Source organism: Marmota marmota, unplaced genomic scaffold (assembly GCF_001458135.2).
Source record: "Marmota marmota marmota unplaced genomic scaffold, marMar, whole genome shotgun sequence".
Classification (NCBI taxonomy): Eukaryota; Metazoa; Chordata; class Mammalia; order Rodentia; family Sciuridae; genus Marmota; species Marmota marmota.
The window spans coordinates 10997499-11017763 of record NW_026000019.1 but is presented as its reverse complement, the minus strand read 5'-3'; the positions used below and the strand labels follow the sequence as shown (position 1 = coordinate 11017763).

The 20265-nt window shown below is 45.4% G+C and overlaps 1 protein-coding gene across 3 annotated transcripts in view; it reads left to right on the top strand.

Moving 5' to 3' along the window:
* The window catches only part of Lamc2 (laminin subunit gamma 2), a 65969-nt gene that overhangs the window by 18230 nt on the left and 27474 nt on the right, over positions 1–20265 (top strand). For all 3 annotated transcript variants that reach the window (XR_007349971.1, XM_048809864.1, XM_015491716.2), the window contains 3 exons: positions 7053–7241; positions 15709–15844; positions 19067–19165. Coding sequence is in view for 2 of the 3 variants with exons in the window: in XM_048809864.1 (XP_048665821.1) it covers positions 7053–7241; positions 15709–15844; positions 19067–19165 (424 nt within the window). In the remaining variant the exon portion in view is untranslated. The remainder of the gene's footprint in view (positions 1–7052; positions 7242–15708; positions 15845–19066; positions 19166–20265) is intronic.

Here is a 20265-nt window from a genome sequence, read left to right as displayed (position 1 = left end):
AAAGCTCTGTATTGGTACCATTGGAGTGCAAAAGTGAGAGATGCTAGGAGGAACTAAGTAATAAACATAAAATATGTATGATCCAGGACAGAAAGTGGTAGATGCTACGACAGAGGCAAGGTTAGCGTGCCCCAAGCATGCAGAGAAGGGAGGAGCTGTTGGAAGGTTATCCAAGGGAAATGCACAGTCTTAAAAGGAACATTCTGGTTGCTGTGTGGAAAATGGATTTGGGGAGAGCTGGAGCAGGGAGTGCCCCAGGCAAAGGCAAGCCTGAAGGCCACAGGTGGTGGCCAAGAGCTGGTGCCTCCTGGGGTCTATGTGTTGGAGCCCAGAGAACTAGAGAAAGGAAGAGGCCAGAAGTAAGTTTGTGTGGTATAGGCCACACCTTCAGGTTTTGCAAAGACTTAGGATTTTTAATTTTGTTATTATTGTGAAAGCTCTCAAAAGTACGATTTCACAAATCGTACAGACATGGGAATTAGATCACCTTGGATGAAACCGGCATGTTTTTAAGTTCGGAACAATAGAAAGAGGACCTGCTGGATACAGATGATTGTATTTATGCCAGTTCATTACAATTTCTGGTAATTCCTTGCCTGGAAAGGGCAATATTTCTGATGGGAAATTTAAAACGAGTTCTCAATGAACGGTTACCATTGGTGGCAGTCCCCCTCCAAGGCTCGCCCAAGTCCAACCCTAGGAAACATTTTCTGTTTCCTTTCATTCTCCAAAGTCTACAGCTTGGAAACAGCCTTTGCCCCTTTGCTTCCTGTCCCAACCTGTTGGAGTCGTGTGTTCAGTGAGGGGTGGGAGCCCGAGGGATTCTGCATGCAGGGCTTCTTTGTTTACAGAGGGATCCCAGCTCCTTTGATCTGAGTCTCCCGGAGAGTGTGGGTGGCAGTGGGCGGATCAGCCTGCGTCTGGCTGCCTCTCGGTCTTTCCTAAGAAGCACCTTGTGGGTCAGCAACCCTGTGCTATTATAGTTATTATTATAATAAATACTTAAGTGCCAGCGAAGCCGCGAAGCAGCACACCACACAGCCAGACACAATTACCACCCACCCTTTGTGAGACTTACAGAAATATGCAAAAATCTGCATAAAATGACTGCATTTCAGCAGTGTTTATGTGGGGCTTGAAGTGAACTTGATGAATTGCATTCCTTCAGCTGTGGGAAGAACCTGGCCGACAGTTAAGGATTTGGGGGAGTTGGAATGAGGGACAGAGAGAGCAAAAGATGAGAGGTTTGGGAAGAGTGTGGGATAAATCAATTGTCAGAGAAGAGTGACAGTGAGGACCAGTTCAGTGATGCCCAGAGTTCAGTGAAAGGAGCAGGGAACCCTGCCTATTTTGATTTCTCGACCTAGTGAAGGCTTGGGCCTGTTCCGGGTTCAAGTCTGATTTATTTCTTTATTTTCTGGTATGGTGATATGGGAATTAGATCTAATGCCAGGTCCTGGATCCAGGCTGGCTCGTGGGGAAATAATAGACAAACATGGATAATGCACTCAGTGTTTGACAACACCAAATAAATATGTCTGTTTAATAACTTCTTTGGCAAAATTAAACACCAGAAAACCCTTTTTTGAAGTCTTCTGGCTCATGAAATCTGAGGGTCCAAGCACCCTGTATAGCCTCCCTGTTAGATAAGGTGATATTTATTAAATGAATGAAATAAGTGTACATCTTGTTGACTAAGGACAGATGAAGGAAAGGGGAAAGGAGTGAGAATCAATGAAACAAAAATATATCCATGGAGTACTTTGAAAAGAATTTATCAGAGGGGGGAAGAAAAAATCTGCAACAAAATGATAAGCAAATAGTTTATAGTTTTAAGTTCATGACAATTAATAGAAAATCAGTGTGCTCAATAAATAAGTGGACAAAGATCATAAACCAGACTAGTAGCAGCACGGAAATAATGTAGTAATCCAGCATATAGCTCTTTCAGTTCTCCCACCCATCTTACGTACCTAACTTTGCTGAATGCTGTTTCATGCATTTTTTCCTTAACAAATATCAATATCCTAATATTGTCTCTATATATTCCTTATTTATCTTATTTATTCACTCCCCAAATCTCATGTAAATTTCACAAGGGCTGGGACATCTACTGGTTTTGTTTGCTGCAGTGTCTAGAACAGGGCTGGCACATAATAGCTGCTCAACAAATGCATACCAAGCTTCTACTATGTTGGTTAATGGCTCACAGCTGACCTGGGGAATGTCCAAGACACCCTTGTACTTCCATTACTTCCATTTGTGTCAAGGATCCCTGATGAAAACTGGACAAGATATTTATGAAATGCACAGCTGGCCCAAAATTTGGAAGCAAGAAAATAAAAATGAAAAAACAAAAAACAAACCCCCCCCCAACATTCTAGATGTAAAACTGAACAAGTCTAAACATAAGAGAAGGAAAGAATAATAAAAATACTGGTAGAATTTCCTCTTGTTTTAGAACGTATCATGGGATTGAATGTGGATTAATGGGATTAATTTGTTTATTAATCTAAACAAATTATAAATTACTAAAAAAAGGTTGTTTTCTGAGCTGGGATTCCATGAAGAAGAAGAGCCCTTGAGGAAGGGAGATGACTGCTAAAAGTCTGTGTTGGCATTTTAAATCTCCAGTTATGTGGAGATTTGGAGTCCTTTAATTAGTAGAATCATGTATAGGTTTCCTGGAGTTAAAAAGAATGTTAATAATAATAAAAAACTAAATAGCTACTATGGAACAGGCACTGTGTGGTACCCAGGGCTTTATTTTCCTGACTTTTCTGCCTGTTAGAAGTGCAGAATCAAATACAGAGATTTGCCCTTGGACACACCTTTGTTTCAAGAAGAAAATGGAAAAGGAAATTTTGGCCAACATTTAGAAATCAGTAGATTTTCACACACAGAGCCAGATTTCCCTCATCCTTAAGGGACATACATGGACACTGACCACAGTGGAAGCTGGTGCTGTGTGGCTTGGTCTCCCCTTTCACACCGTCTCCCCTGCTCCCTGCGGCCTCCTTCCTCGCAGGGCAATGTCCTGGGCAATCGACGAGCTCACAGTAGCAGATGGGCAGGAATTGGTCCTAGAATAAAAAAGACCACACACAAGCCATGTTATGTTCATTTCATTAAAGCCCTTTTATGTGCAGGAATATTCTAGAATTTAAAATGTCATAGTTGGGCTTTTGCAGTAATGAAAATTAATAATAGTTGGATTAGGGAAATTAGGCTAAATCTGGGAGACGATTTGAAAGAGACCATGTTTCAAATACCCATCAATGAAGAAAAGAATCGTTCTGTGCAAAAGGAGCACGGGATGAACTAACTTCGCCCTCGCTCTTTGGAGGGTGAATGTGGAAGACTCGATATTGAGCTAGATTCAGCTTGGTAACTAGCATCTGAGCCCAGCGTCTCTTGGTAACCTCAAAGTCCTGCAGGCACGGTGAGGTGAGGGAGTATCACATGCAGATCCCAAGGCCAGTCCAGTCCCGGACACGAGACCCCTAGGTGCCCTCATCCAGTGGCATAGTCCTTGGCTTAAGGGAAACCCATTTGGAGAGAAGGATAATTTGGCAATAGATTTGTAACTTTGGGGGCAAGTTCTGGACTGGAGATGCTGGCTAAGGGCCTCCCTTGCTGGAACATAGTGTACCCCCCTTGAGGGCTGAGAATCTAAAAGAAAACACCCCTGCCTCCCCTTTTCCCCCCAAAGTTGAGCTTTAGAGGAGAAAGAACAGAAGGGGAGGAAAGTGGTAAGAAAAAAATTATAACAAGTTTGTCTATTTTTAAAATATTGCCCTGATAAATGTATCATGAGCTATCTTTAAAGTTAAATATTACTAGCAAAAAGCATGTCCTGAATTAGAAAGGCTCAATGCAAAGTTTGTACTTAGCATCAAGGCAGGTGGTACATGCCTGTAATCCCAGCTACTTGCGAGGCTGAGGCAGGAGGATCACAATTGAGGCCAGCCTCAGCAACTTAGTGAGACTCTATCTCAAAATAAAATAAAAGGGCTAGGGTATAGCTCAGTGATAGAGCACTTGCCCAGCATGCACCATAGTTGAGGCCCTGGGTTTGATCCCCAGTACCACCACCACCAAAAAAAGAAGAAAGAAGAAAGAATTGTTTTTGCACTTATTTTGAGCTTGTTCCCAACAGGCATGCAGAACAGGGAGGGCATTGGCTCACTGGATGATTGAGCTGAAGAACCTTTCAAGGATCTCTGGCGGGCGCATTTAGCTCTTGTGATGGGAACAACCATATCCTTGGTAGAAATTTCATAGCATATGACAGCTGCATGGCGCATCTGTTGGAGTCCAAAAAATCAGTTTCACAGCATTTGTTGGGAAAGATTCAGCTTGGCACCAGGTCCGCGAAAAGGCCCTGGGAGTTTAAATTGAGTGCAAGTTGAACAGGCTGTGAGTTTAATGAAATGTTAGTCTCCATCCTTGGAATGAAAATATCTAGTCCCGTTACCAGCTGAGTGAGCTGTTCAAACCACACTAAAGTACTCCAGTAAACCCTCATCATGCTAACAAGGATGTCGAAAATTAGGGTTTGTTGCTAAGAAGATAGTCAAGAAGAACCTAGAAATCCTGACACAGGCAATGGCTGAGAGACCAGAGGTGATAGGTCTCCAGGTTAACCTGAAGAGGAGAAAACTAAGGATTTTCCACGGTCGTCCTCGGATACTCAAAGGCTTGACTGATACAGGACCTTGTCAAACGTTATCTGACAATTGTATCTGTTGAATAAATAAATGAATGGAAAGAAAGTAGGTGTGTGAGTGTGTGTGTGTGTGTGTGTGTGTTTTCTAGAGAAGAAAAGAACACGTGGTGAAAATCCAGGGAAAGAGATACGTGTGAGACACTATAAAAGTGACTTGTAGCCCCAGTGGTACCAAGGGAAGGACAGGTCATTTTACCAGACTAGGACAGATTCCAGGGGAGGCGGCAGGAGCCTCTGTTTGATTTGTAAGAGTGCCTACATGCAGTGCTAAATCAGGGTCATGAGAATAAGATAAAATGGAGAGGCGCGAGGGCTTTGGAGTCAGACCTGGGAGCAAATTATACCTTTGCTTTTTAGCTGGGTGTCGTTAGGCAAGACAACTACCCTCTCTAAGTATTCGTTTTCTCATTTGTTAAGTGAAGATAATAAACCTACATTAAAATGTTACGGTGAGAATTATTGAGCTGATGAACGTGAAGCCCTAGAAACACAGTGGACTCTGGGTAGATGTCATTGACTTCCTGTGGATGAGATGGCCTTTAAAGCAGCAGAAGAAAGTTCTAGAAACTACTGAGAGGCAGCACTTAGGAAGTCCATTAGACTCACTTCATCGTCTTTGTTGGTTCCCTCAGGCCCTGCCCAGAGCAGCTGCTCAGCACATGTGGGCCCATTTGTTGACTTTCTGGTCAGCACTCTAGATAAGTCCTGGCCCTGGGCACTCTAGAAACAGGCTTTTGTTGAGGCTGCATGGCCCACAGAGGAAGGAAGTAGGTTTGACATCAGAGAGGGGCTCAAATCCCAGCTCTCCACCGGGCCACATTCCTCTGCCTTCTGAGCCGCCTTTTTCTCCTCGGAAGCGATACCTGCTCCTGTGAGTGAGGGATGAATCCTGTGGGCATAGGTGTTGGGGATTTTTTTCTCAGGGGATCCTCTAAACAATCCAAGGAGGCAGATAACGTGCTGTTTACATTTGTAGAAGAAACAAGATTTGGAAGCTGAAGTGGCTTTCCCAAGGGAAGAGCAGCCCTGGTATCACCCACGTCCCTCAACCTCAAGGCCCAGCATCGTTCCTTTGTAAATCGTGACTGAAACATCTTTTTTTTTTTAGATTGTTAGCTGCTTTTTTTTTTAAGAGAGAGAGAGAGAGAGAGAGAGAGAGAGAGAGAATTTTTAATATTTATTTTTCAGTTTTCGGTGGACACAACATCTTTGTTTGTATGTGGTGCTGAGGATCGAACCCGGGCTGCACGCATGCCAGGCAAGCGCACTACCGCTTGAGCCACATCCCCAGCCCCATGACTGAAACATCTTGAGTGTCTACTGTATGCCAGGTGCTGGGTCATGTGTCATCTCATTGGCTGTTGAGGTCCCCCATGGAGATGTTAGTCATTCCTGAGTCTCTTAGGAACATTTTCAGGATGAGCTTCCTAGACACCATAGAGGATGTCTTTCTTAATTGACTGTGGTTCTCTTTAATGCTTGGCTTTGGGAGGGGCATTCAGGGCACAAGTGAGGACCGGAAAAGGTACCTGTCCAACAGTCTTATGGGCTCTCCAGCCTTGACCGCCACTGGAGCGACAGGTGCTATGTATCTTGAACACAGAACATCACTAGTTGTTAGACAGTGGGGCCTGAGCCTGCAGCTGGCAGCCTTGAGTCTTCTGCAACCCGTAGATGTGGTGAGCCGTTCTAATTAGACCGTGGCCGCCATTAGAAGATGGCGCCGGCTTCCACTGTGGCCTGTGATAAACAACTCCTAATATGGAGAATTGGCACGCAATCCCTTCCCACCCTATGAGAAAGGTCCACCGTGGCAGCTTAGGATTGGTATGCGGGAGGCTTTATTAGGCTGTGCTTGGGCGCTCGGTGGGGGGTCACTAGAAGATGATACATGAATCAAGGCCTGAATAAACTGCTGAAAGAAGAATCCTGTGTCGTGTTTTCCCTTGCCGGCGAGGGGTTGCGGCACGTAGACTTGCTGTGTGGAATTTCAGAGTGTTTTGAAGTCGTAAAATCTTAAATCATGAATTTTTGCATAAGAACATATCATTTAAGATGTTTGGTTCCTCTTAAAGAATAGGACACTCTGGCGACCCAAGTTCACATTCTCCCAGGCAGCAACCCACCAGCACTGTGTCAGAGCTGCTTCCTTTAGGAGGAGCAAGAGTCCTCATGGTCCCCAGATGGTGCCTTTCATTCCTGCATTGAGAAGTTTAAACCCACCGGTGGTACCCGGCATCATTTATACTACTACTAGCAAAAACACCTGGAAGAATGTTCCTGATGGTTTTTCTTATTGATGCCTTTCCCCCACTCTTCCTAGTCTGCGATTGCAATGGGAAGTCCAGGAAGTGCATCTTCGATCAGGAGCTTCACCGACAGACAGGCAACGGATTCCGCTGCCTCAACTGCAATGACAACACTGATGGCGTCTACTGTGAGAGGTGCAAGGAAGGGTTTTACCGCCACAGAGACAGAGATCGCTGTTTGCCCTGCAATTGTAACCCCAAAGGTAGGTGAAGGGTGGGGGGAGAAAGAGGGAGAGGGGGCATGAGAGGGAAGGAGGAAGGAGGGATTGATGAAGAGGAGGGAGGGAAAGAGGAAAAGAAAGCGGAGGGGAAAAGCAAGCAGGCCAAGAGGGAGGTGTGCAGCTTCCAGAAAACTGGGAATCCAGCAAACACTGGCGTTTGGAGCAATTTCAACCTGAGAGGAAATGTGTTTCTTTTGAGTTGGGGTTGGTGGAAACAGCTGGTGTCTTTGGACAATGTTGACTTGAATTCTAGTGCTGAGAGTCCCATGATTAACTTTTTCAGGTAGATGACAGTCTGTGAAGCTGTCAGGGACAAGGGAAGCTTGCTTGCTTGCAGCGAAGGTCCCTCATCTCCATAACTATCACTTTGCCCAGCTTCTTGAAAAATAGGAACCCAAAAGATGGGTTTCTGGTGCTTTGCCGCGTGCTAGCAATATGAAGTGGTAACCACAAGAGAGACGACAAGCAAATAGGAAGATTAGAATCTTTCATGGGGTGTTTATAAGAGAAAATAGAACAACCAACAGGAAGCTCCTAACAGGGAGGCGGGTTGATAGGAGAGCTCGTTGCTTTTCTTTTAAGTGACTGCCCCCCCCCCCCCCCCCCNAGCCGCCCCCCAGTGCTCTAGTTGCAGAACTCTAGGTGGGCACACCCTGCTGTGCTTCTCCTGAGCAGACAGTAAAAACAAGTTAGTAAATATAAACAAGGAGAGGCAGATAGTTCTGTGAATAAGTTAAGGTATTTTAGTTGTTGTTGTTGCCTTATTGTTCTATCCTCTTTCTTGGCATGGTTTAGTTCTCTTTGCTAGAAATTGTTTAAAAGCATGATAAACACTCATCCACTTAAAGGGGAGAGCTGTACTGCGTGGCTTACTTGCGGTGTCCCTTCTGGAAACCCAATTCAGAGCAGCAGTTGAAAGAATCTAAAAGTGGGCAGATGTCGGTGAAGTCAAATGAGTTGCTGGTTGAATGTGTCATATAGAAAATTGGGGAGACCCGTGATGATATAGCCCATACCCCAGGAGTCAGTCCCAAGTTCATGCAGTTTGCAATTCTCATGTGATTTGGGTCAGATTTGCTTAGCTTTGTGGTATAGAATCAGCATCCAGAATCTTTTGGAGTTAGCAGTTCTCCCTGTGAATCAAAGAACTTCATGAAGAAAACGTATTCTGCTTTAATGAGCATTTATTTAACCTCTGGGAGGAGCCCACAGCTACTTAGAGCATGCAGCTTCTCTGAGAGTCACTGGGGTTGGCTCAGTCCAGCAGAGGGGTCGGCAAGAGTGCGATTAGAGACTCAGCTGGCTGCCCTGGAAGGTCTGAGACAGGTTATAATTTCAGAGGAGACTGAACCTTGGCGAAGAGGAAGGGTGGGGAGGAGTTCACCATCTCCTCCTTCTCAGTGTGGAGTCCTCTGCTTGCCCAGGAGCAGGGAGCCTGGCTCTATCTTTTCCCGTGGAGGGCAAGCGCCCAGACCCTGTGTGAACCACCTGGCAGCAAGCGGTGGAGCCAGCGATGATGCTCTTACCTGATGTGTTGTGTGATTCTCTTATCCGTGTGCAGGTGCTGACCGGGCCAGGCCCTTTACTAGTGCCTTTCATCCAGTGCTAATCAGTCATTACCAATGACATCCCAGAGGGGGCGGTGCTATTTTTCCCCCATTTTACCAATGAGGAAAGGCTTGGAGAGGGAGAGGAAGAAGCCTGTACAGCTAAGGGGCAGAGCCAGGGCTCAAACCCACGTGTGCTCACATCAGAGTCATAGCCTACAGGATACTGGTGGATTTTGGAGCCAGGCAGCCTGGATCCAGTTCAAATCTTGGCACGACTGCTACCTCTGGATCACCTGGGGCACATTCAATAACCTCTCCCTGTTCCAGTATCCTCATCTGAGAAAAGTCATACATCACAGAATCTGGCAGAAAGAAAATGATGCTTGTTTGACAACAAATGGGAGTTGATTGTAGTTGGTATAATTAAGATGGAGGTCAAGGTCCCAATCTCCTGGAACGCTGGCCTTTTTAAAAAATTACATTCCAGCATGAAAGAAGCCTTGTAGAAGCCACATATTTGGTCTGAAACTGTCAGTTAACCTATTACTTATTATTAACATCTCCCAGTTGGCAGTGAATATTTTTAAATATTTTTCAACAGTGGGAAAACTGACCTAGAAAGTCAACCAGTGGCCTAAAGTCTCCTAGCAAGTGACAGCCAGACCTAATGTTTAACCTACCTCCTCGTCCTGGACACAGTTACCTATTGTTTCCTTCACACGAAAGAAAAAAATTTAGGAAATAAAAAAAAAAAGGGCGTTAAAAGGTGACATCCAGGGGAGACCGCAGGAGTCCAGGGAAAACATCATGGACGTTGTTTTCTAAGATCTGACTAATACTTGACACTGTTCCTGAGCATTTTCATATACTGTATCTTTTGTTGGCTCCCATAACAGCCTGACAACCCTTATGATTTAACACGTCCTGCCTCCCCCGTTATAAAGACCGAAGCTTCAGGGTCTAACGGGCCCAAGCAGAGACTGCTCCTGCCACCTACTACTCCTGCTCCACCTCAGCTGTGCCGCTCAGTAAACCAGAGGCACAAATATAATGCCCTGTGTGATTTCTCAGTCTCACAATCAGCTGGAGATCATTTCCCCTTTGAAGTCACAGCTGGCAAGGGAATTTGTTGTACAGTCAGTTTCAAATGCAAAAGAAGCCGCTCATTCCATATGTGGCAAACAAAACCCACAGCTCCACTAATCCCCAAGGTGGTTGCAGATTTTGGATTTCACGTCAATTTCTCATATGCTCCAAAGTGAGGCTTTTTTCTTAGGTAATGGTGTTATGGGCTCAGCAACAGGAATGAGTGTCTTCAACTCATTACCACATATTGAAACCCTATGTGAATGTATATTTTTATCTCCCATGACACCTAAATTCTTGAGGTCTGTGTGGACATCATTGATATGGACTTATTCTCTTAGTTTTATTATCACTTATATATCTATGAATCTGATTGAGGGATTATTCATATCATAATATTTGAACTATTGTTTAAAACATGTCTTTAAATGTAAGTGTACACATGTATATGTATTTGCGGGGGGGTGGGGGTGGGTACTGGAGATTGAACCCAGAGGCACTTAACTACTAAGCTACATCCCCAGCCATTTTTTATATTTTATTTTTAGAGACAAGGTCTCACTGAATTGCTTAGGGCCTTGCTAAATTGTTGAGGCTGGCTTTGAACTCACGATCCTTCTGCCTCAGCCTCCCAAGCTGCTGGAATTACAGTAGTGCATCATGGCACCTGCTTACATATGTATTTTCAAGTGTTCTCAAAAGGAAATAAACTCTTGGATTAAATTTTAAATAATAATAATTTTTAACACCTTCTGAAGTCCTCATGTGGACTCTATCTACATAAGCCCTGAAAGTGTGCATTGATTCAATTATTGCTTATGGAAACAGGAAGATCTTCTTAATTTGTTCTTTAAAGCCAATTGTTTATAATCCCTAAGACTAGCTTATAATCTAAGAGTTGGGGCATATGTTTTTATTTTTGTGAGACACTTTGAAAATCCAGCATTATTATTCTGGAAATTTTGTGTCATGAAATAAGTTAGTCATGTTCACAGAAAGTTAACATGTCAACTTTGAAGGCTTGAAGGGGGCCTCCGGGGTAAATGACAGTATAATGTAGGTAATAGACTAGTCTCTTAGAGCATGATAAACTACATTTTTTTGAACACCTACTATATGTGTGACTCTGAATTAGGCACTTTATATATATTAGCTCACAGTTTCCCAACAGCCCTAGAAGGTATCTGTTGTCATCATCATTTAAAAGAAGTAGGGAAGCAACTTGCCCAAGGACACACAGCTAGTGAGAGCCAGAGCTGGCATTTGACTTGAGAGCTATTGGTCTTTAACACCTGGACTGTTTTCTGGTTCCCCAGCTTCCTCTAGCAGTACTCTCTAGACAGTGTCCCACAGAACACTGTGACCCTTAGGATAATAATAGGTATTGCCTTAGGATGTCCAATAATGTTCAGAAACATTGGCATTAAAAGATAAACAATGGGGGTGGGGGCAGAATGGGAGGAATGGAGGAATTTTGGATAGGGCAAAGGGGAGGGAGGAGAAGGGAGAGGGCATGGGGGTAGGAAAGGCAGTGGAATGAGATGGACATCATTACCCTAAATACATGTATGAAGACACTAACGGTGTGACTCTACTTTGTGTACAACCAGAGAAATGAAAAATTGTGCTGTATATGTGTACTGTGAATTGAAATGCATTCTGCTATCATGTATAACAAATTAGAGTAGATAAATAAATTTTTTAAAAAAGTTAAACAAGGGCTAGGGAGCAGCTCAGGGGTAGAGTGCTTGTCCAGTGTGTGCAAGCCCTGGGTTCCAACCCCAGCACTGAAAGAAAAAACACAAAATGTTGAGCAAGCTTTTTTGCCTACTGAATGTATGATTGTGTTATCAATCTCTGAAAGATTTAGCTTACACCATTTCTTAAACCCTTGACCACAGAATACTTACTTTCCTGGACATAGTTAATACTTCTCAGAAGAATGCTTTGTAGAATACCATCTGGGACTATTTGGGCCAAACCCAAAGCCAAGTATGATATTTTCTACCCTATAAGGTTCTTCTTATTATTCTTATAATTTATAATTCACTTCTAAATAACTACTGCAGAGAGAATATTCTGAAGTTGAAAGTATAATTATCATTAATTTGAATGGAAAAAAAAAATGTGTTTCTGGGGCTGAGGTTATGGCTCGGGTAGAGCGCTCGCCTCGCACGTGCGAGGCCCTGGGTTCGATCCTCAGCACCACATAAAAATAAATAAATAAAATAAAGGTATAAAAAATGTGTTTCTGGGTTCCCCAGTCAACATGCATTTATGTTAAAACAACCGATCTCATTACAGAGAGACTTTTTAAAAAAATCTAATGTTACTAATGACAGCATAACTTAAAAGGAATTTTCCTTCCTAGCTTCCTTTGCTGACCACTTATAGAGCTGTGAGTGTGGTGGTCTCCAAACCCAAACCCAGCAGCCTGTTGCCTTCAGCTCTGAGAACACTCATTCTCCTCTCTTGATTCCCAGACCTCCCATCCCTCGGTTCCTCTGCTTGGTTTGACTCTGTCCTGAGACTTTCTCCTCTCTGAACATCCTCACCCTTAATCAGTGGGGTTCCCATTCTGTTCACAGCTTTCCCCTCCTCTCTCTGGGCACCCCCAGAGTGATCTCATGCTTACTGGGGCTTAGTCAGCCTGTGAGCTGAGAGCTCCTACACCTTCGTCGCCAGCCCCTTTCTGGTGCTGCAGATGAGCACTTCCTCCTGGATACGCCACTGGAAAGGCCAGCTTGAATGTCTGAAGCTCAACTCACTGCCTTCACTTTAGGATTCATCCCAAGGTCTTGCTGTCCTTTGGCCTTCTCAGCTGGGTAAATAGATCACAGTCCCGAGAGCTATGAACTGTGGGACCAGGGTGTCATCCAGATGGTCTCTTCTTCCTCAGCATCCATGACCCCACAGCTGCCCACACCTGTTCATTCTGTGTCCACTATGGCTCTTGCCACATCCCCCCACCCCCCGCTGTGGCTCTCCATCCAGGCCATCATGGTACAGGTGGATGCAGGCCGGTCTTGCCCTTTCCAAGCCATCAGCAGATTGCTCCAGAGGGTCTCAACGGCAGGACGGCTCTTGTCACTACCTGCCTGCACCTCTGAGAGCTCCTTATTCACCAAAAGTTGATCTGTCATCCAGCTGAAAACTTTTAATCCACTACTAGGTAGTATGGGCTAGCATAGAGAAGGTGTCTAACTCAATATCTCTCTTGTGTTCAAAAAATGTCGCTTACACGCTTATCACAGAGTGCTCCTTCAAGCCTTGCAAAGGTGACATGGAGCTGTTCACAGACTCTCACTGTGAAGGTGACTAATTTCTTTCGTGTTTCACATGCCTCATAAAAGCCTTTATATAGGCACAGAGCCAATGCATTTATTGATTTGAATTCAATCTACTAGTGGGTTAAAAATTCACAGAAAGATAACTAACAAATTCACTAACAAACATGTAGCTACTAGCTGATATTCTCTGGTCTCTGTGGATTATGGCTACTACGCTAATGATCACAGTTATTTGAAATATATGGATTATTCTACGGTTCTGCCTGCTGCAGGGACATTATAAAAGTAGCTAGCCTTCTACCTCATCTTTTGGCTCTCGGTCAACTCCTGTCACAAAAGCCCCTCCCTCTTCTTTGACATACACACATTGACCCTGCAGATTTCCAGGTGCCTGCTTTGCGTGGGGCGCTGGGCTGCAACCTAAGCAGGGATGGTGAAAAGTAAAGCCAGGCCAAGGACTAGAGCAGGGGTGGTGGGGGGTGGGGGGGAAGGCAGTTTAGATACAGGAGTCGGAGAAGATTTCTCCAGGAAGTAACATCCAATCTTACCTGAGTGTTGCAAATGGGCCAACGAGGGGAAGTTTGGGGAAAGAGCATTCCAGAAGGAGCAGAAGGTGCAGCCATGCTGAGAAAGCAGTTCAGCGCCTTCCAGGAGTAGGAAGGGGAGCTGGGCGGCAGGAGTTTAGTGAGCCAGGGTAAGAGATGAGGGAAGGGAGGCAGGGTCTCAGGCCAGGGCGTGGGGTTTGCATTGGATTCTGCTACCAGTGGGGTCCAAGCCAGAGGACTTCAATAAAACACGATCTCAGTTACCTTTTGAAAAGAGCACGCGCTGGCTTCCATATGGAGACTGGAGCATGGAGAGGGGAGGATGGAGGGGAGGATGGAGGCTGGGGCGAGTGAGGTGGGGCCCAAGTGAGAGAAGATGGAGGCTTAGCCTGGGCGGGCACAAAGGCAGGTAGGCGGTGAGAGGAGGTGACATTCCACAGTGGTTCTTCTTCTTCTTCTTTTTTTTTTCACCCCGAGAGCTTCTCATTTTTCATCAACACTCAATTTGAGAGGATGCATTTGCAACTAAGAGCATGTCCCTGAAAAACTGAGTGGGTGAGAGCCACACTCTAAGGCATTAACAGGCCTGCACAGTTCAGCAAGGTGTGAGGGTGAGGGGCCCCTCTCCAGGCAGGTGGAGATATTTTTGATAAAGGGACCTTTTTGTGCTCTTAAAAAGCATACCAGGAGCTGGGGTTGTGGCTCAGCGGTAGAGCGCTCACTTAGCCCATGCGAGGCCCTGGGTTCGATCCTCAGCACCACATTAAATAAATAAATAAATTAAATGAAGGGATTGTGTCCAACTACAACTAAAAAATAAATATTAAAAAAAAAAACATGCCAGCCAACAAATACACAAAAGAATGTTCAACATCTTTAGTAACCAGGGAAATGAAAATCAAAACTACGCTGAGATTTTTACTTCACTCCAGTTAGAATGACAATCATTAAGAACACAAAAAAATAATAAATGTTGATAAGGATGCAGGGGGAAAAAAAGAACACTTATACCCTGTTGGTAGGATTGTAAATTAGCGTAACCTCTGTGGAGATTTGTAGGGATTCCTCAAAAGACTAGGAATGGGCTCCTTGGCGTTTTTCCTAAAGAAATAAAATTAGCATTTACAGTGATGCACGCATCCGTATGTTTATAGCAGCACAATTCACAATAGCCCAGTTATGGAGCTAGCCTAGGTGTCCGTCAACAGATGAAAATAGGTAAAGAAAATGTGGTATATATACATGGGATAGTTTTACTCAGCCATAAAGAAAACAAAACTACACCATTTGCAGGCAAATGGATGGTTTTGGAGAACATCGTGCTAAGTGAGATAGGTCCGGGGTCATATGTTTCTCTCATATGCAGAAGCTAGAGAGAAACAAGGAAAAAGAGACCCCATGAAAATAGAAGTGAGACCAGTAGAACAGAGAAAGGGAATGTGGAGGAGAAGGGGAGGGGAAGGGGAGGTACAGGGGAATGAATGAGACCAATCTATGCCTCCTGCACATAAGAAATTTTAAGAGGCCATGCCATACAAACACTGATTCCTGAAAGGTGGTTTTCATCTGTTAGAGATAAGGGGGAATATCACTCGGTCTCTGCTATGAGCTCACTCCTAAGAGGTGGATGTGCTCAGTCACAGATTTTCTTTCTTGAGATCTCAATGACTTGATGGAATGCTTTAGAAAAGCCGTAGGCTGATGCTCCCTAATGCCAAATCAGTGTAGATGTGTAAATAAAAATGACTTTATGAGCAATTTCATTTCTGTTCATGAAGATAACAGAACCATCAGCTGTCAAAACCATCTCTACTGGGTGGAAGAATGCTCAGATGATTTGAAATAATTGTTCAAGGCAGCAGGTGCTGGATATTACTAGGTGTCTTGAGCTCCCACAGGTGGGCAGTTGCTTCCTAATGCCTTGTAAGTTAAATACTTTCTTTTCATCTTCCCTTTTCCCCCACCTGGTGGGTTGCAGGTTCTCTCAGTGCTCGATGTGACAATTCTGGACGATGCAGCTGTAAGCCAGGTGTGACAGGAGACAGATGTGACCGGTGTCTGCCAGGCTTCCACGCGCTCACAGACGCTGGATGCATCCGAGACCAGAGACATCTGTGAGCATCCTCACCCCACCATTGCTGTCATTAATGGGAATAATGATAATGACATTCCACTGGTGATCACTTTCATTTAATGAGCATCTACAGTGTGCTAAACACTGTTTTGAGTACTTCATGTGGGTTATCTAATTTAATCCTCGCACCAACCCTAAGGGATTGGGGGTGTCATTATGTTCATTGTAAAGATCAGAAATTTAAACCATGAGAAGCTTAGTTGACCCACGTTACTGAGGAGGGTGGGCCTGCTATTCAAGCCCAGACTCTTGGCTCCTTAACCTGTTTTCTTCACCCTGACCATTGCCTCCTGTGAAGAACCAGGACAGAGGGACAGAGTCCATCACATTCTAACCTGGGACCCAAGGAACTTGGCATAGAAAAACTTTTCTACCTAATCTCGGTTCCCCTTAGTTTGTAACATTCTCTGTCTTTCAAATTCATTTTTGGGAGAAGATAGAGAATAACACATTATAAACCCCAGCCACTCTGCAGAGATGCTGAGCTAGGGGAGTGGTAAAGCATTAGCTAGAAGGCTACTGACAGAGGAATTGCTACAACTGATGGGAAACCAAAATAAACCCACTTTGCCTGATTAAAGCCTCTAAACTTAAACTTCTTCACCTCCAAGCTCCTGTCCCCATGCTTCAACCCATAATATCCTTGAACTCTATCCTCCCGGAGGTGGGTTGAGACTTGCTCCCGTCTCCCCTTGTCAAGCATGGCCACATTGTGCAAAAGCTCTTTCTCTTTGGCAAAACTCATCGTTCAGTGATTTGCATACTGCATGGTGGGTGAAAAGGGCCAGGTTCGGTGACAATTTGGCAAGCCAGCCAGGAGCGTAGTCCAGATGGGCCTTTTGCCAGTGGCTCGCGGACCCCTACTGGTATTGAGAGCCTATGGATGAGTCCGAGGAACTATCTGGGCCATTGATCCCAGGGACCATCCTGGGACTTTCTCTGGCTTGGTGCTGCCAACTTTCAACCTTGACACATAATTTCACTTTTGCGATAGAGAAACCATTTCTGGATTGGGGAGATGTCTTATTTGGTGAGTGACTTAGATACGAGTTCCTGTTTCTCCTTCCTCCTCTGGTTTGGCCTTCATGTGGAGGGTCTTGTTTTGGGGAAATGTCTGCTATTAGGGAAATCTCTACTCTTAGAAGTTCTCTTGGTTTTGTTTGGATTCTGAGATCTGCTTCTGGCATAAATAACACAAGTATGGACTTTTGATCCGGTTTGTCTAAACTCTGAAGCACTGGGAATTGTTCATTCCGTTCCCACTCGCAGACCTTTGGGCTGCATTCTCCAAACTTAGGCGACTTTAAGCTACACTGTCATGGAAAGGAAAAAGATGATACGATCCTGTAGTGCCACATGGCCACAGCGTACTCTTGACTCTGAAGAGAAATGGCCTGGAGATGGTCCTGGTTGGGTGACATCGTTGCCTGTGTTTTCAGCCCCTTGCCCAGATGGCACAGCCTCCTGTCTCAGCTGTGCTGTCCTAGTTATTGGTGTCACCCACTCTCTTACCTCTGGGCTTTTGCACAGATTGTCCCTTCTAACCCTTTCTGACCTCTTAGATCATCTTCAGAGACTCTCCCCGAGGCCCGGCCTCTCTCAGCAGCCCTTTCGAAACATGAAGGAGATCATATTGCTGCTCTGCTCAAAGCTCTCCCTGAGCTCCCCCTCCCCACTTCCGAAGGCCTGTGGGGCCTGCAGGACCCTCTGCCCTCTGCACCTGCTGCCCAGGCTCCACCCTCCTGGCCCCATGCTCCAGCCACAGCACCCTGCCTTCCCTTCTTCAAAGGAGCCACGAGCATGTGGCCCTGCACCCCTGGAGCAACCAAAGACATGCAGTGCCTTGTGGGGCTCCGTTCCACCTCATCATCCTGCAGGGCTCCCCCTCACTAGTCTGCATCCCTCACCCCTCAAATCTCTCATTTTCTGTCTGCATTGGCTTGTCCGTTCCTCCCCCTAAAATGTGAGTCCTGCTATGTGGCTTTGTCTTGTCCGTTGCTGGGTCCCCAGGGCCTTGAGGGGGAAGAGGCCCTAGAAGGTGTCCCAGGGTGGCTGCAGCTGCCCTTGTGCTATTTGCCATTGCTGTTCACACACCTGCCCTGCCGTGAGACTAAGAGACTGGGGCTGTTTCCTATTTCTCTTAGTGTCCTTGGTTCTTAGTGCACAGTAGGTGCTATTTGTCAGTAGTAATGGAGGGCCTAAGACAAGGAGGAGCCCACGGGAATCGAGAGGCAAAGCTTGGAAAGGAATCCTGGCCCTGAGCCTATCTGAACTAGAGTGGGGTGGGGGTGTGAGGGAGAGGGAGGAGTCAAGGACGCTCCAGCCTTGGGCAGAATTTGGATATAGTCACAGGCCATCAGAGGACAAGGAGATCAGTAGGGAAAAGACATGACCTTGGTTTGAGACCCATGAAATAGACACCTCATTGTTTGTCAAAATGAGTGACAGAGACCAGTCTAATCATGAGACAGGGAGATTATGCCAGAATCAAATGATTTTTTTTTTTTTTTTTGTACAGGAATTGAACCCAGAGGTTTAATATACATTTTCATTTTCCTTGGCTATGTACTTAGGAGTGGAACTGCTGGAGTTTGGTTGAATTTTGTTTTGTTTTAGTAGCAGGACTCTCAATGAAATGCTTTTGTTTGATTCTGATACTGGTTGATGTGATTCATACCTGTAATCCCAGTAACTCAGGAGGCTGAGGCAGGAGGATCCCAAGTTGAAGGGCCAGACTCAGCAATTTAGGGAAGCCCTGAGCAACTTAGTGAGTCCCTGTCTTAAAATTTTTAAAATTGAAAAAAAAGGGCGGGGGGCTGGGATAAAGCTCAATGGTAAAGCACCCCTGGGTTAAATCCCCAGTATCCAAAAAAAAAAAAAAAAAGTCAACCAAACTAAACTAAATAGTTTAGTAATGAACTTGGTTTGCATTCTGGCACAAGCCCCTCATTAAGAGTAGGTAACGAACAGTTCATGGACTGGCTGCCACCCACACACTGCCCTGTTAGCAGCACCAGCATAGACAGCTGTGTCCTTAGAGAGAGGAGAAGGATTAGCAGGAGTGGGGATCGCCAGGAGAAGCCTCACTGAAGCAGACTTTGCCCAGCTTGGCGACGCTTGCTCCTGAGTGGGGCCATCTTTGTGATTTCAGTGGTGAAACATTTGGAAGCCCATCCCTAATTTCCTTTTTCTTCTTTCCCAGAGATTCCAAGTGTGACTGTGACCCAGCTGGCATCGCAGGGCCCTGTGACTCCGGCCGCTGTGTCTGCAAGCCAGCTGTCACTGGAGACCGCTGTGATAGGTTTGTGTGAACCATGTCCCTACAGACAGCAGGGGTGGTGCCTGGGCAACTGGCACGAGAGCTAATCCTTTGAGTGCAGTTACGGAGAAAGGATCCCAAACAAGTGCTGATGCCCTTCCTCCTGCTCTCTGTCCTCGAAAACTGTTTTGTTTTGTTCTTTTTAAAATATAGTGGAGCTGTGCGCAGTGGCGCACACCTGTAATCCCAGCGTCTGGGGAGGCTGAGACAGGTGGATCACGAGTTCAAAGCCAGCCTCAGCAATGGCAAGGCACTTAGCAACTCAGTGAGACCCTGTCTCTAATAAAATCCAAAATTGGGCTGGATTGAATGTGGCTCAGTGGTTGAGTGCCCTGAGTTCAATCCCCAGTACCAAAAAAAAAAAATAAATAAATAAAATAAAGTGGAGCTTCCACAACTTTTCTACTCCATATTGTGCTCTGGGCCCCTTCTCTGTTTTTACTGTGGCAGAGGCAGGGGCCTCAGAGAGTCCCCTTGCCAGCTGGCTCTGAATCCCAGGTGCGTGGCTACAAGGTGGTATGCAATAATGAGGTCATGTGACTCCCCCTGGTCTTGGGAAACGCCTGGCCTAATTAAGCATGTTGGGAAAATCCTTGAAGAGGGAATCTCACAGCATATGGCCATATATAACCATCGTCAACTGAAAAGGAGCAGCCCCGGGGCTGGGGTGGTGGTTACATGCACACACATGAGCCGGGGCATGAGGTAAGAGCCCCTTGGGTCTGCACCATGTTGGGGCAGGTGGAACAGCCAGGAGCCCTCCACCCGCGGTTGTCACTGCAGGACATTCCTTAAGTACAAACCAGGCTCAGACTCACCTCTTCCTCTCCTGAGGTTAGGGGGGCGGTGAGGCTGGCCCCAGAGGTAAATGCTTCCTCCCCATTTCCTTAAAAAAGCAGTTCCTGGCACCCTGCCAATCCCTTCTACCTGGGCGGAGGAAATGCCAAATACATTCCTAGCTTGGGTTTTCAGGGGGTTCTTTGCTGCTAAGGAGAGGACAAGGAGAAATAGCTGAAGTGTTAAGAATCCAACACAGAATTAGAAAGTTTCAGAATCCAACACAGAATTAGAAAGTTACATTA